Source organism: Gossypium hirsutum, chromosome D11 (assembly GCF_007990345.1).
Source record: "Gossypium hirsutum isolate 1008001.06 chromosome D11, Gossypium_hirsutum_v2.1, whole genome shotgun sequence".
Lineage (NCBI taxonomy): Eukaryota > Viridiplantae > Streptophyta > Magnoliopsida > Malvales > Malvaceae > Gossypium > Gossypium hirsutum.
The window spans coordinates 11871656-11887562 of record NC_053447.1 but is presented as its reverse complement, the minus strand read 5'-3'; the positions used below and the strand labels follow the sequence as shown (position 1 = coordinate 11887562).

The 15907-nt window shown below is 34.3% G+C and overlaps 2 protein-coding genes across 5 annotated transcripts; both read right to left on the bottom strand.

Annotated features, from left to right (window-relative positions):
• Positions 1-896: 896 nt before the first annotated feature.
• LOC107912390 (protein tas) lies at positions 897-5912 on the bottom strand. 3 transcript variants are annotated; one of them, XM_016840544.2, is made up of 12 exons: positions 5451-5907; positions 5252-5351; positions 5050-5158; positions 4538-4626; positions 3541-3597; positions 3222-3330; positions 3038-3142; positions 2890-2954; positions 2296-2399; positions 2125-2189; positions 1675-1729; positions 897-1208 (listed from the first exon to the last, which is right to left on the bottom strand). In XM_016840544.2, exons 1-12 carry the CDS (start codon positions 5506-5508, stop codon positions 1048-1050), a joined length of 1077 nt encoding a protein of 358 aa, XP_016696033.1. In that variant the 5' UTR covers positions 5509-5907; the 3' UTR covers positions 897-1047. The 3 variants fall into 3 exon arrangements, with proteins under 3 accessions (XP_016696033.1, XP_016696035.1, XP_040961984.1); XM_016840546.2 differs by having other exon boundaries at positions 3041-3142; positions 5451-5906; XM_041106050.1 differs by lacking the exon at positions 2125-2189 and having other exon boundaries at positions 3041-3142; positions 5451-5912.
• Positions 5913-6547: 635 nt separating this feature from the next.
• LOC107912392 (sister-chromatid cohesion protein 3) lies at positions 6548-14825 on the bottom strand. 2 transcript variants are annotated; one of them, XM_041106048.1, is made up of 21 exons: positions 14576-14825; positions 14248-14476; positions 13854-13966; positions 13517-13609; positions 12932-13095; positions 12602-12838; positions 12345-12489; positions 12080-12258; positions 11833-11978; positions 11626-11744; positions 10420-10593; positions 10088-10249; positions 9820-10020; positions 9598-9735; positions 9309-9512; positions 9084-9228; positions 8739-8845; positions 8448-8585; positions 7584-7846; positions 7371-7495; positions 6548-7092 (listed from the first exon to the last, which is right to left on the bottom strand). In XM_041106048.1, the coding sequence occupies exons 1-21, from the start codon at positions 14621-14623 to the stop codon at positions 6854-6856; spliced, it is 3369 nt and encodes a 1122-aa protein (XP_040961982.1). In that variant the 5' UTR covers positions 14624-14825; the 3' UTR covers positions 6548-6853. The 2 variants fall into 2 exon arrangements, with proteins under 2 accessions (XP_040961982.1, XP_040961981.1); XM_041106047.1 differs by having other exon boundaries at positions 13484-13609; positions 14576-14803.
• Between the last annotated feature and the right edge of the window lie 1082 nt (positions 14826-15907).

Genomic DNA, 15907 nt, shown 5'->3' with positions numbered 1-15907 from the left:
TTTATCATACCAAAATTTCATTATCCAACTCTTAGCATATATCAGAATGCCATATTCTAACCAATATTTTCATAATCGGACCGGTGGTCGAACCAACCAGGCCATTGATTTTTCAATTCGATTGTTTTGTCTAACTCAATTAAATAAAACATCAAAAAAAAACCGGTTCAACTATTCCAGGTCAATAGGTCTAATGACTTTCTTCAAATCGATACTTTTGTCAATTTTGGTCTAATTGATCCAACCGACTAATCTTTGTTCAGTTCAAATTTTTATGATTTTTTATAAGTTTATACCAATTTTAATACTTCTTATAATCTTATGGTTTTTATAGGATTTTAATTTTTTTTATAAAATTTAAAATATTTAAAATATGTTTTATTGATTTTATAATTTTTATATTTATTTATCATTTTTATAAGTTCATATTTTTCAAATATTTTAAAATATTTAACATTTAATTTTTTTATATTTTATAATTTATAATTTCTCATTTTTATTTTTTTTATTATTTTTTAAATATTTTAACTGAGAGGCTTAATTGTTTATTTTAATTAGGTGAATGCATAAAGTTAATTAACTTTTTTGCATTTTCAACATATAAGCTTAAAATTTATACATAACACTTCGTGTGATGACATTATTTTATTTTCACCCATTGTGATTTATGAATATCACAATTTCTAAGAATAAAGGTATTTCTTTTAAACTACTTTTGGTTTATTTATGGGTTGGTACAAAACTGTAGTGATTGCATTTGTAGTATTGTATAGGGTGTAACAAACCCTATGTTGTAATCAAGTTGACACTCCAAAATCGTATTTTAAATATAGAATCAAAATAAATATTCAAAAACCCTATAACTAACAACCTCTATAGCCAACAGAGCATCCAAATGCCAAAAATATATTGTAACCTATATTTCAAAACTTGCCATTTATATAGTGTCTCCTGGAATAGTGTTTTACATATGAAAAGTGCGTCTGTCATTCTACCTAATTTTAGAACCTTCAAAATCAGAAAGAAATAAAAACATGTATATATTGATCAGGGACATGGATTTGGAAACTTTGCATGAACTTTGTTAATGTCTGCAATTATCTCAGATGTTAGTTCAACATTGCATGCACTGATGACTTCCTCAAGCTGCCATGATTTGGTCACCCCAAACACAGTACTTGCCACCAGAGGATGATTCAAAACAAAGGCTACCACAAAAAAAAAAAGCTTGAAAATCAATAATGGCTAAGGTAAAACAGAAATCAAAAGCAAAAAGCATACTAGCTGATTTTGAAACATTAAGATATTTAATAGATCACAGCTCTCTACAGAAGCTGCTTAATTCCATGCTCAAACCTTCTGCTATTTGCACTAAAGAGTATGTATTTAAACTCGTAAATTCATTGAATTCCAGCCTTACGGCTTGATAGCAAAACTAGCTTAAAATTTCCAACTTTTGAGATTTGTTATGGCCTTTGAAACATGGGAGAGGAACAAAACGTCATTTTCGATCTAACCATACTTTTCAGAATCATTAAGGATCACCTAATTTCAGAGTATGTGATCCTAGCGAGCTCTTGCCGACAAATGGATACATGTAATTCGATGGACATAATTACTTGGCCAATAGAGAGCAAACGTCAACATGTGCATGCATGTGTAGCAACTACATACCGATTGCAAGTGATACAGGATGAAGACCATATTTTTCTGCAATACCAAGGTACTCCTGCAAAGACAGGGAAATGGAATTATAAGTATCAATTCTTATTCAAAAATTCAAATAAAAATTAAGCTCAAGAGAGATGAATTACATGTAAAAGTAAAACTTAAAACAAAGAACTGTATGCTTTGATGCAAAAAGGTTTCCATGTCAAACAATAAAGTTTATCTGACAACCTACATATCCACCAAATACACTGATTTGCCAGGATGTTCACATGATTTGGAACATCCTTCAATATCCTTCTTGATAGATGTCATCCATTTAACTCATTTGAATCAATAATCATACAATAAACTCACTACAAAATGTGAATATGCATTTTATTTTTCCATTCCATGTACAAAAAACAGTGCCATGGAATAATCTCTAAGTTCAAAACCTCACAATATTTTGTTTACCATTGTAGCTAATTTTAAAGTGTTTCGGGCCAGGCTGTATCGGGATTCACCCTCTGAATACCTCCCTAGAAAGCAGAAATGAGATTAAGAAAGAGAAAAAAAGAAGAAGCTCAATGATAATTCTGAAAGTACCCTAAAGAATGAAATTTAAAACAAGAGTTGTTAATCAACCTTTGAAAAGATTTAACCGAGCATCGGAAGGAGCACCATCTGAAGCAAAATACTTCCCTGAAAGTATGCCCATTGCAAGTGGACTGTAGCCCAACAAGTAGATCCTATAAAATATTGAGGGAGTATAAGAACGAAACAAACACGCAAAAACCTTTTCCATTAATCTACATATGTAGTAAAACTAACTAAAAGAGTTAACAAAGGTAACTTCTTTAGAATATAACCCAAACTTTTTAGCAAAGACTGGTATAAGTATATATGCTTTTTGCATGGTGAGCAGCAAAAAAAAAGAATCCTACAGCACTTCAACTATGAGCAGTAGCTATAAATCGCTTATGCAAATACCATATCATGGTGGATGTAAATTCTGTACCTATGACATATCATCATATATCCTGATCAGAATGATTATTTATTCCAGAACAAAAATGGATATGATGCAAGAACATAGAATGCATAAATTATCCAGATGATTTCAAGAGATTGACAATTCTAAGATAATGAAATTTTTTTATTGAAATCCTATACATGATGCAGTTAAAATTTAAAAATAATCCATAATTCTAATTTAAAAACATTAAATTCAGAGTGTACCTCTCATGATGACAGCACTCAGCCATTCCAGAATCAAAAGTTCGGCAGAGCAAGCTATATGAATTCTGAAAAATATAAGCTTATCAGCTCCACCTATACAAATCAGAGATACAGAGGGCATATTGCTTTTAACCATAAATGCACAGACAACCTGCACGCTTATAATCTTAGGGTAGCAAACATTGTTTTCTGCAAAATGAAGGAACTTCATGACACCATATGGCGTTTCGTTACTGAGTCCAATATATCTGATCTGCAAGTCAAAACAAAAGTTTTACTAAATTCCAATGGTGAGATTTTGTAAAGGCAAACACACATCATGTATCACTTACCTTACCAGCATCAACAGCTCTGCCAAGAGCATCAAGTTGCTCCTCAATTGGGACAGATGAGAATTGTCGGACTGGATCATACTCGGTTTCTCCAAACATGGGAACATAGCTGGACACACAACTATGAAGCACTTTAAAATGACGGCTCCTGTATTATAGAGGAAGAAACTAGAAAAGAAAGAAAACCTAAAGTATTTGTTACAATATCTACAAAAGTCACTTATCTGTTCTCTGTTTACACACTGTCTAAAAATGGCAACTCCACAACCCCAAACTGTCCCCCAGGGAAATAAACAAAGGATAAGATCTATATACAAACCGGTCAGGCCAGTGGATTTGATAGAGATCAATGTGGTCCATCTGCAGACGCTTTAAACTGTGAAACCCAGACATGAAGATATTAGAGCATAAAGGAATACAAAATCCCCACACACAGACACAGGCACTCACTCCATTATTCTCCTAGAAATCAATTTGCAGTATTCATGGGTAGTGCACATATATATATATTCATACTAGAAATCCATTTGTGTTAGTGTTATGCACTCATGGTGATACAGAATATGATGTTGGTTAAGTAGATAACAATTTCCAAGTAACTCAAGCTGTATGCGTATGTGCTATTTATGCAATCTGCAAAAACCGAGCAATATAGTTCCCGGACTTCTAACGAGGCATTGAAGAAAACCAAATTCAAATAGGTATATTTGCAACCATAATAAGCTATATATACATTACTAAGACAACTTTCAGTCACTAAAAGTTTGACCATCTATTGATTCCAAGTTAGACACTTTTTTAGGAAAACAAAAAAGAAAAGCCAGATTCAGAGGGGTAATTGTAACTATTATAAATTAATGGTTACACATTCAACAAGTAAAAAATTGACTATTCAGAATACAAAAGGAATATTTTGAAGGAAACAAAGTTACAAACTTTTTAAGTTATGTTACTCGGACATCCAAGTGAGTGTCAGATATGACTCATATGAGTATGTTTGCGACACAAGTCTGCTCAATCTTTTCCAAGTTAATATATTTGGAGAGTTGTATTTCCATACCCATACCCAAATATATGCCAGACATGGGTACTTCAAGGAAAAAATGAAGAGTCAGAGCAACATAGCTTTTAAGACTAGGCCTAAAACTCAACGCATGCCCTAACATGCAAAGATGGTTAGGATTTGAAGAATAGAGCTCCCCGTGCTATACATGATAATACACTCATTACATGGCAAAATGATTTCAAAGAGGGAACAACCTGGAGACATTTCTGGTGCAACTGATGACACAAAATCCATGACATATGGGACTAACCTGCCATCTACTGCCTCAGTAATATTCTTGGCATCTAAACACTTTGGTCCATCTCTAATCCAACTCATTTGCCCAGATGGCCCAGCAACCTGTCTCATAACCTCTTCTTATCATAAAATATTCAAAAGCAAAACTTCAAAATGTGTGGCAAAAACTAGTAAGACACATGTAGCGTTAGGAAAATACATGATTTGGAAGTCTTGTTCCCCAAGAGAACCATCATAAGTCCACACAACGCCAGCTAAAAATTTCAGAACTAAATCACTGCAATCCTTGTCAAAGTTATTCTGCCTTTTGAAATGTTTTATTTAACTTAGGAAAGATTTCCGCATGCAGACCCATTAATTGAAGTTCTTACTACTACTTTAATGAACCCAAAATTACCTGTTTGAATTGCACTCACACTCGAATAGAACATAGACCTAAGATGAGTACAAATGTGGAATGGGCAATGATTAATAGAAGACATGAAGCACTAAGTAACATCTGATAAGGCAGGAAATAGAGGTAACCTTGGTAGCAATGACAACACGGTCACGGGATATTTTCCTCTTTCTAACCCACTGGCCAAAGTATTCTTCACTTTTCCCTTGAGTCTCAGCACGCTGAGGAACTGGGTACCTATACTTTACAAGATAGAAAATGAACATAAATAACCAAAAGAATGCCGAAAACTCAGAAAGGGTTTGAGATGAAGCATGGGGGACACCGTACATTTCGGCGGAGTCGAAGAAGTTGATTCCGGCGTCAAAAGCTTGGTCTAGAAGACGTAATGTCTGAGGAAGAGAGTTTTGCTCCCCAAAAGTCATTGTTCCTGAGGATAAAAAACCAAAAGAGAAATGGAGAGAGGATTAAAGTTCTGAATTGGTGGATATATGGTGGTATGCAGAAGACAGAATAGGGATAGACAAACCTAAACAGAGTCTTGAAACTGTCAAATTAGGAGCAAGGTTGAAGAGAGGAACGGACATTGCTCCTAATGTCAAGAAAACCCCCGGTGAAAATGGCGGGAAGGATGTTCCGTTTAACGATATATATTAGAGAATAACGGAGGCTTTCCAGGCTCTGCAACGAACTTCGATTTTGGGTCGTACTGAGAATTTAAATACAGCTGATAATACGTTAAAAAGGGTAAAATTAAAAACCCACTTGGAGATGCAGGGCAATTGAACCCTGCACCTCTGGCATTTAATCCCCCATCTCATATTGCCAGAGGCTGCAGCAACATCGACTTGTAGTTTTAATTATGGAAGAAGCAACTATTCACGTTAAGCACCCATTTCATTTCTTATATATCTGCCAAAATCTTGATTTTCAAGGAATTTTTTGACATCGAAGTCAACTAAATTTGATGATGAGAGCAGCAAGTCTTCTTCAGTTTTGTGGAATTTCATTTTTATATACATTTAATGTCTCTTTTTATTATGCTAAATGGGTTGATGATAATTATGATGATGATGAACAACCTCGTTTATCTGGGCATTTGAGAGGATGTGTTTCCATTAGTGAAATTGGTGAAACGTGTTCCAAAAATATTCAAGTTTCAAACATCATTAACCTAACCCACCATCATCAATTGTTATTTGTCATGTCAAGCTGCCAAGACCCCAAAAGCCTAAACGCTTCCCGATTTGGAATTTACATAATGGTTGATTTTAGACCAGAGCACCGTATCGTTTCGGCTCTTTTTTTAGTCCCATGTCAACAAAAATGGATCTTTCTTTTTGTTCTTTCTAGTTATTACATATAAACAAATTTCATCATTCAATTCATTGAATGTATTGTAGAGCAAACTTTTGTTTTTCTTCAGGATGACCCAACAAAAGGGAAGAATATATATATAGATGGATGTAAGCAATTCTCACGGTTCGATTAACCTCCAGCAAAAGAAGCTGAAAACCTGGCTGAATCCATAGGCCACCGCTGGACTTTGCTTGCTGTAGCACATCGGAAATTTTGTAGACCTTGCATTGTATGTGCATGCATGAAAACCTAACTATTATAGTCACATGAGCGGAACTCCGAGTTTTTTATTAGCAATGACAATAACCTAACAGGGGTAAAAACATCCTGATATTACATTCCTAACAGAAACTTACATTTGAATTCTATGATATCCCAATCTAGTTCGACTACATAAATCCTTAAGTTATGATCGTCTTCCACAATCCACTTGCAATTCACACTCTAAAATCTTTCATCGAAGGACCAATCTCCAAGTCATGCATGGGAACTAGAAAATACATTTCATACCTCACCCACGTGAAGTGGCTAATAATCTGTACCTCTTGCAGATGATCCAGACCTTCAATTGCCTCAGTTTTCCTGTCTTGAGACTCGCAATGACCTCAACTTAGAAGTGGACTTAAGTGAATGAATCAGAGGAGCATTATCATCTTCCTCATCTCCCTCAACCTGAGCATCTTCCTGGTCTGATGTGTTAATTGAATCCTCTTCATCACTTGAACCATGCTCATCAAAAAGTCTCCTCCCCTCAATATTTTGCCGCTTCCTAGGACGACCCCTTTGTCTTGTAGTTGTCCATTCCTTCTCATCTGCAACACAACAGCGTGATTAGCTCTTAACTCAAATTCCAGAGAACAGACTCAGTACTCAACAGAATTTATATCAGATATATATATATATATAAAGACACAAGAATAAAACCTAAATGCTTGGGAACATGTATTTTGTTAAGGGGTTTTATCCCGCATTTCTTAATTATTGCATATCTAGTGGTCTTGTATTAAAGTTGGACCGCCTCCACCTATTGCCAATTTATACTTCGCATAAAAATGATCCAGGGAATGATTGAAATGAAGCTCACTAGTACCTTGGATCCCTTCATTCTTTGCACACTTTTCCAGCAAACTCTCGTAAAATGTATTATAAGGGCGCCACCCACTTGGATCCTCTTCTGCATTTACATTCTCTGTCCTCTTCTGGACATCTTTCAGACTATAAAATAATAAGTGACGCACTATGGTCAGTCCCTGTTCAAAGAATGAAATAAAATGTTTTACATTGAATTCAGAGAAATTCTTACACGTCTCGTATGTCAGGTGCAGGAAGTCTTGACGCAAAATGTAGCACAGAAGCTTCCAGAAAAGACAGGTGCTTTGGAGTGTCTTCAAAAGCATACTCAATGCCTTCCTTAACAATCTTTAAAATCTCAGGTCTGTGTTTGTTCCGAGCAGCACCAACAAATATTCCAGCAAGCCGAGCAGCCAAATTCTTACACTCCTGAAAAGACTCGCTTTTTATGGATTCATCATCACTTCTTGAAAGTTCCAGATGTCGAAGAAAGGCCTGGTGAAAAGAAAAAAAAAAGGGTGAACTTAAAAGGGATACACAAACAGAGACAGAAATATAACAATGTTTCCACCAAATTTCAGTTTTAGGTTTGTCAAAGAATATGGCCCTACCGCTCTATAACCGTCATACCATTTCTACAAATTCTGAAGAACAGATCATTAATTTAAGAGGACAACACACGAAACTCCAATTAATAGCTTTTCCAGTTTCATTCCACTTTAATTATTTCCAATAAATATGACAAACATATTCTTATATTGGAGCAAAATAGAAATTTTCAATCATAAATTATTTCACTCTTTTCTATGTAAATATAGTCTCAAACAACCTATATAAAAGGCCCTATTAGTCATTACACCTAACAAGTGGCCAGTTCGTTTCAATGTTGAACCTCAGCCATTCAGCACATAGTGCTTAACTCAAGACGAAAAAATATAAACAAAATTCCAGCGGAAGTTCAACATGCAAATAAGTATTTTTCAGGACATGTTGAAATTAACCCATGCAGCAAAAAAGAATGAATTTGTAGATTAGCACGTGATAGGTGGCATCATCAACTAAATTTCACCAAAACAATTGAAGTCAAGAATTCTACCCTTTTCAAAGCTTCTAGAAAGATTTCAGAGACATTATCATCTTTCTTCCTCAGAACTGTAATCAGGCTCTTAACAATCTCTGCAATGCCAGCTCCATGCATCACAAAATGAGAAATTATCTCAGGAGCAAGATAATCCTGCAGTAAAATTTGAGGCTTATCTAAATTAAGAAAAGAAAGGTATTGCAAGCAAAATTTTAAGCAGACTTCAGAGAGAACAATAATTTGAAACAAGAAAAAAATTGCCTAGAAAGCAAGAAATAGACATCAAATTCTGTAGCGTACAGGTACCTTTGGGATTGTATCACTAGCAATCAACTTTGCAGCAGCAATCATGACTGTATCTCTATTTGTCTCCTCTATATACTCTTTGTTAACATCTTCATCTTCTGTGTCATCTGAATATATACATGCAAGGCTTAACTAAAATTTGCAAATTAACAGCAGTGTGAAATTTGAATGAATTCTCGTCAAAATATGCAACCAACATCTAAAGGGTGCAAGCAAACAATATGCAGAAAGCACATAAAGGTTACTTGGCTCCAATTGGTTCAACCAGATGGTGATTCCCCCAATAGTAGCATGTTAAGTATTTCAAAGCTTGAGCTCAGAAAAAGAAAGAAAGAATTTGCCCACCTGAAATTTTCAGCTGCTTCTCACAAAGGGTCCAGAACTTCTGAAGTATAGAAACATCAGGACAATATCCTAATCTTTCAAGCTTTGTTGACGAAAAATTTGTCTTCCTAAACAGACACCAGACATCTGCTAATATAGTACAAACCTGGGTCATTACATAAACTTCATTAGAGAAAACAATCTCAGGGATTTTTTTAAATTCATATATTAAGGAAAAAAGATTACCCTGCAGGCTAGCTGATTTCCTGATTTGCTCCCTTCCCCAACTTCAGGAGGAGCATTGAGAAAATACTCGAGTTCCTCCAACAAGGTATCACGTTTAGACAGGAGAGATGATAAGGATCCTTCAGAGACAGTTTCACTGTTTATAATAGAGTGCAGAGACCAGGCTACATCCAAGTACATATTCAGCAGCAGAAAACTAACAACCTAAATGAGAATGAGAAGTGATTAAGAACAAATGCGATGGACATAAAAAACTAAACAATTTTTAAATTTCGCTCATCCAACTTACTTCATCATCCAAATTTCTGAAGCTGTGCAAGATTGTGATACTATCTCCATAGAGTTCATCAATTGATATAGGCCTTGACAATTGAAGCTCGTACAATCTTTTTAAATTCACAAGAAGAGAATACTCATCCTCTCCATCCTGCAAATTTAAAAGTTGTCAGCCTTATACATTTAGTGATCAAGGCCACAACCAAGAACAAAAGGCTCAGATGGAAACACATACGATCACTTCTTTAGTTGCAGATTTAAGCTTATCAAGAAGCTCATCCTCAAGCTCCTTTAGTTTGTTACGAGCAAAATCTTGCAGCTCTCCTCTACTCTCAGTGGAACAGAATTTAATAGCCTTTACACAAGATCTCAATGCATCCTTCTCACCATGCTTGAAAAATGCATCTTTGATGAGCAGAAGAGTAGTTCTGAAATTCTGAAAGGAAAAGCACATCAGCTAGTGTTTAATTGTTAGACTCTAACAAGAAAACTTTATCACCTACCTGCTCCTGTCTCTTCAGAGAATAAAGCTCAAGGTTCATATATACAATAATCTCAACCAATGATGAAATTTTTGCCTTGTCAGCCATGAATTTACGTAGAAGTAATGGGTAGTTCTTCATCATGGCAATAGTTAAATCCCGCCTATTGTTTTCAATTGCTTCCTAATATTTAAGAAAAAAGATGGTTTGAGTTTTAGTCTTCTTCATGAGTGGCAATACAGAGCAGAGAAATCACCAACTAATAATGCAAAATAAGAACATAATATTGTAAATAAATCCTTATATGAGGTGAGGAATCAGAATAAGAAATATGAAACAAAGAAATCAGATACTTTTTGAGCTTTACTGAAATATTGTTTCCGATTATCAGAAGCAGGAACAATCCTCTCTCCGACAGCCTTTCTGACAGAAGCAAAAAGAAGCCTAGTCAGGTTTGTTGCGTCTTCATCTGTTAGCTCTATTAATGGATTCTCATCCAAAAGCATGGAGATGATACACTTCCAATCCTGTAAGCAAAAGCCAAATTGCAAAATTAACTATGATAGATCGTATATAATTATGGAATATCAATGTCTTTAAAGTTATATGCAGTTGTTCCTCAGAAGCATGTAGACCAGATTTATAGAGGTAGGGATGGAAGCAAAATCAGTAAGTACACTCCCAAAATATTCCATCTAACTAGTTTTTCACCATAATAACAATCAGAAAAACTTGGCATTTTAAAATATCAAAATAGGACAACTCAAACATTCACATGCACCACAAGGACAAAATATATCCTTGAAACATATAAATTTGTACAGATGAAACTTTCGAGTTCTTTGTTAAATTATAAGCATTACTTCCATTTTTCTTCCTCATAAACACTCCAGGCAACAAATAGACTACCCAACAGGCCTTATTGCTTCTCATACCCAGCCTTAGGAAATCAATATTTTCCATTTTGTGCCTATGCCTCCAGTATCCAGCAAATTTATAAAAATTTAAAGTAGCAAAGATATAGATATTAAAATGGTGAAATTGCATTTTAATTTGATCTTTTAAAAATCATAAAGATATAGATATTAAAATGGTGAAATCGCATTTTTACTATCGTAAAAATATACAATTTAATTTTGGCCCCCCTGAAAATGATAAAATTTTGATTTAATCATTTAAAAATTATAAATATATAGATATTAAAATGGTGAAATTGCATTTTTACTATCGTAAAAATATACAATTTAATTCCGGCCCCCCCAAAAACAATTTCTGGCTTTGCCCCTGCCCATCACTCAGATTAAGTAGGTTTGAACCTATGTTGCTACAACTCCCCATTTTTCTTGAAGCACATGTGTCCAACAAAAGAGTCATACGCATATCTGGATATGAATAGAGGATATGACCTCCAAGGACTCTTCAAACACATGGAAAAGCTTAGAAAAAATTGAACATACCCGGTTCCAATACTCAAACCCAATTCCAAGTAACATAAGTACAAACCTTCCTCCTAATACCTCATTCTCCCCGTCCCAAATTTTAGGAAAATTATAACGTACCTTCATGGCCTTCATGTACTCCCAGACATCATCGATAACATATATACTTAAAATGGGATCCGTTGAAAACTCCCGTAATATCTGCAACATTCTTCCAAGATGAATCTCACTCTCATTGCCTAGAAAGGAAGGACATTTAAGAATGAGCAGTAATTGATACAATCATTTGTCAACAATGGATATTTAAATCTAAAGATGAACAAAAACCTTTTGGGCCAGGTTGGGAACTATTAAATTTTTGCGCAATTAAGTGGTCATATACTAATTCTCCTATTGCACGCCTGATTTCTGGTGGATCATCAATGAGTAGATCATACAAAGGACCCAAATCATCATCAGGTATAAGCTGATGCCTGCAAAACACAGAAAGATTCAATTTCAGTGGACAGACATCTCCATAATAGAATTAGCAACAAAATCCAGGAAAAATATTAAAAGCAAATATATAGGTTACCTAAGTAATTGTTTTACAAGCCCTATGGCACATACAGCCACAGAAACATCAACATCATCAGCAAGCTCAATCATCCGGTTAGAAAACCTTTCAGTAAAAAGACTAAGAGTGGGCACATTATCCTCCACCTCATAGAGATTTTGTAACGCAAGGACAGCAGCTTTTCTTACTCCAGCACTCTTCAGAAACGATAACATTGTATTATGAAGAATGTAGTGAGAATAAAAATCAAGTAAGAACCTATAACTCAAATAGCAAATTGTACTTTGTCATTTAGAGTCCATCCAAGATACTTTAAGTATAGATCCTGCAAGAACAATGTAGGATATGACAAAATCCAAACACCCAGTGACTGTATGCATGACATTCGAATATTAGGATCAACATCTCTATATCGATGCACAAACAACCTTCAAAAAGCATAATATGGAACATGTTAGATACAAAAGAAATTTGTTATCAAACATGAATTTATCAAGTGATACTTAAATTTATTAAAAATAAAATAAATAAAAGCCCTACCCAGTGAAGATTTTGCGCATCATCTCATCTATTACAAGTTTCTGCTCATGAGTTGCTGATAACCTGTTATTTAGTGACTCCACACGAGGCCCATCAACTCTTTTCTTCCTTTCAGCATTTAACTGTCTTTGAGTAGTATCACGCTGTACAGCAAGCCTCTTTGCAACAGAAATGAAAGATGTGACTAGCTGGAGACCCATCAGGGAAGCAACTAGACGATAAACTCTTGGTGGTGTGCTGCTCAGTGTCAATACCAGGCAAAAATATATAATAATAAGTCACCTTATAGTGCAGCACAAAATAAAATACTCACAATGGTAATGTACTAACCACGACAGTGCAATTATATAATCCATACACTTGTCAAACAAATCTTTATCAAACAAAGGCCCATTCTGGCACTCAATAACCAAAGTGTCCCAGAATGAAACAAGATTCTCCTTGAAATTCTTGAATTCCTTCTTTTTTGAACCCTGATAATCTTCAATTTCCCCCTGAAGTTCATAGTTAAACCAACACATTACATTGAAATTTCGGATGCTAGAACTTTAAATGAGTTATTAAGTTGTTTTGAAAAAGATGGCTATGAACTATTAAATACTTTTAACCAATGCGGAGTTCAAGAAACAACGGAATAAGGATATGCTTTTAAAACGGAAAATGATTTATATAGAGGTATTCTGGAAATTTTTGAACCTATTAAGCAGATAAAAATATTCTAGTCATAAAAGTTTCTGAAAAACAGAGCACTTAATATGTGCATTTTACACAGATTACAGCTACAGAAAAGTATACTGCTACTATATCAGGTTGTTATCAGTGAACCTCCGTAAAAAAAAACTGATCCCCCTCCCTCCAAAGAAGAAAAATGGGAAACATTACATAAACAAATATATATATATATGGACAGGATACTTTTCTAGCAAGGTTGACAAGAGCAACCACAACATCATCAACATCAGTCTCATCCAGATACTCTTCCCTGATGTAATACTTTGCCCCGCATGCCTGTGGAATCAAAAATATTTAGTTTCAGCCAAAAACTCCAAACTGAGAAAAAGGCATGCAGTTGAAAAATCCAAATGATGCGATTTAGTGATTCAGAGAACTAAGAAGTATCAGGGTCAGGTGAGAATTTTCCAATAAGGTTGTAAAACAATATTGTGGGTAGTCGGTACTCTGTCAGGAATTTCACTATTTTATTTGTTTTCCACTCTCTAATGAGCATTACTCGTAATTCTACAAGAATTACCTCAAAAAGCATCATTAAGAGTTCAACCATAGCAGGTTTCGGATTCTTCTCGTATCGCTCAACCCACTGCTTGACAGCTTGAGAAATATGTTTACCATTACCTTTGATAACCTCTAATGAAAATCACATCCAAACAAAAATATTAATAGGCACATCCCCAAATTAAAAGATGTAGGCCAAATAGCCACAAGGAAAACACTCTTCATAGGAAGACACTATACTGTAATATAGTACTTAAATGGAGGAATTTTATGGAAAAAATAGTGAAATATGCAGAACATGTAGAGCCAACAAAAACTGAGATAATGAAGCTTCATTCATAACTCTATAAATCTCCAATATGGGCATATAAATTAAAATATTCCAAAACAAAAGAAATTTCAAAGTCAATTACCAATTAATCTCTCTTCAGATCTGTTGGGGACATCAGAAGTCCCCTCAGCAGGTCGAGGTCGCTTAGTTTTAGGACGAATTTCTTCAAAATCATCTGGTGAACCCTCCCTTTCCCCTGGGTTGGGGCTCCTATCACTGCCGTCGCTGCTCCTTTCTTGATTCTCCCTATCATTACCGTTTGCCTTGCTGGGCTCATCTCCACCGTCTAGAGCATGAACCCTAGCCCTCTTCTGTGCACACAAATTTCACCAAAATTAGGTTAGTTGATATACTAAACGAACGGAAATTACAAGCGGAGAAACAGACAGTGAAGGGGAGTAGAGAAATACCGAATGGCGAGTGGTAATTTCGGAGGCTAGAGGCACGACGTCATCCATGGCTTGTGATTTTGAGTAACTTCCAAGAGGAGTTGACCGGGAAATTTGAGTGCAGATAGAGAGAGAATGATAGGCGCCAATGCAAAAATGAAGAATTTCCTGATTCTGAGGTTTGGGTTTAGAGAAAAATTTAGAGGTTGTATACTTAAATCATAAAATACATAATAGTTCTTTGGTGCCCATATTTCTAAGAAATGGCACAAATATGTTCATCAACATAAAAATGTGGCACATTAAATATTAAATTAATTATCACATAATTTAAGAGTAAATTCCATAAATATTATATAATAATATCAGATTGTTACGTTCTAATCATTATCTGTTAATTTAGGTTACTTTTAACGAAATTATGAAATAATGCGTTAATTTTAATAATTAATAATTAATTTGATCCCTAAATAATCATTTTAATACTTTTAATTTTTTTCATAATAATTCTTTAAAAAATTCTTAAAACATCTGAAAATTCCATAATTTAATTTTCCCTTTTGTTAAAATTAAACCATAATAAGTCATCTTAGGAACGTAATTATCAAAATGTTGTATTATTTTTCCCTTCGTTTCTTAAATCGATTTTCCTTTTCTTTTCTCAGCATTTGGATCATGCTGTTAGGTTTGATTTCTTACGCATCTATTTGTCTATATAGGGAATAATTAAGTTCAAACTACTAGTGAAATCCCGAGGGATGCAATTAGAGGTATTTATGGTTAGATTGGGGTTGGGTTAGAACTAAGTATAATATTAATATATTTTATACTTATTTAAATTTGGTTTGATCCAAAATATGAGTCTAAATTCTGTCAAATCCACCAATATTTGTAAATATTTAACTCAAGTCAATTTTAGGTTCGTCTATATTATTATTTTTAAATTAAAATATATATTTATATTATTTTCATTTTAACATTTAATAATTTATATGTTTTTTTATTTGTTGGATTTTTATATATATTTATCTTTACATTTCTCAATGTTTACATTATAGTAGTTCTATTTTTTTTAATGTTTACCATTATAGATGTAACGGCTCAATTTCTAGTGATGTCGGAAAACGCATTTCGGAACTTCATTTCCATAAACCAAGTCTATAAATAAAAAATAGGAATATTTACGAAGTTCATATGAAAATATGAAAATGATCGGTTAAATAAATTATCCGAGAAAATAGTTAATTAAAACTCATGGACTAAATTGTAAAAGTTCAACAACTATTGAGTTTTTAATTTAGAAAAATGCCCGGGGACCTATATAGCTACAACACCCCTCATCCAACCTGATCA

Coding starts and splice junctions, on each gene's coding strand:
- LOC107912390 (XM_016840544.2), bottom strand. CDS start 5,508: ATGTCCGTTCCTCTCTTCAACCTTGCTCCTAATTTGACAGTTTCAAGA. Junction 3,331..3,540: donor CAAATCCACTGGCCTGACCG/GTTTGTATATAG, acceptor TTGTGTGTCCAG/CTATGTTCCCATGTTTGGAG. Junction 2,400..2,889: donor GAGTGCTGTCATCATGAGAG/GTACACTCTGAA, acceptor AATATTTTATAG/GATCTACTTGTTGGGCTACA.
- LOC107912392 (XM_041106047.1), bottom strand. CDS start 14,623: ATGGATGACGTCGTGCCTCTAGCCTCCGAAATTACCACTCGCCATTCG. Junction 9,229..9,308: donor GAAATCAGCTAGCCTGCAGG/GTAATCTTTTTT, acceptor GTAATGACCCAG/GTTTGTACTATATTAGCAGA. Junction 8,846..9,083: donor GAAGCAGCTGAAAATTTCAG/GTGGGCAAATTC, acceptor GTATATATTCAG/ATGACACAGAAGATGAAGAT.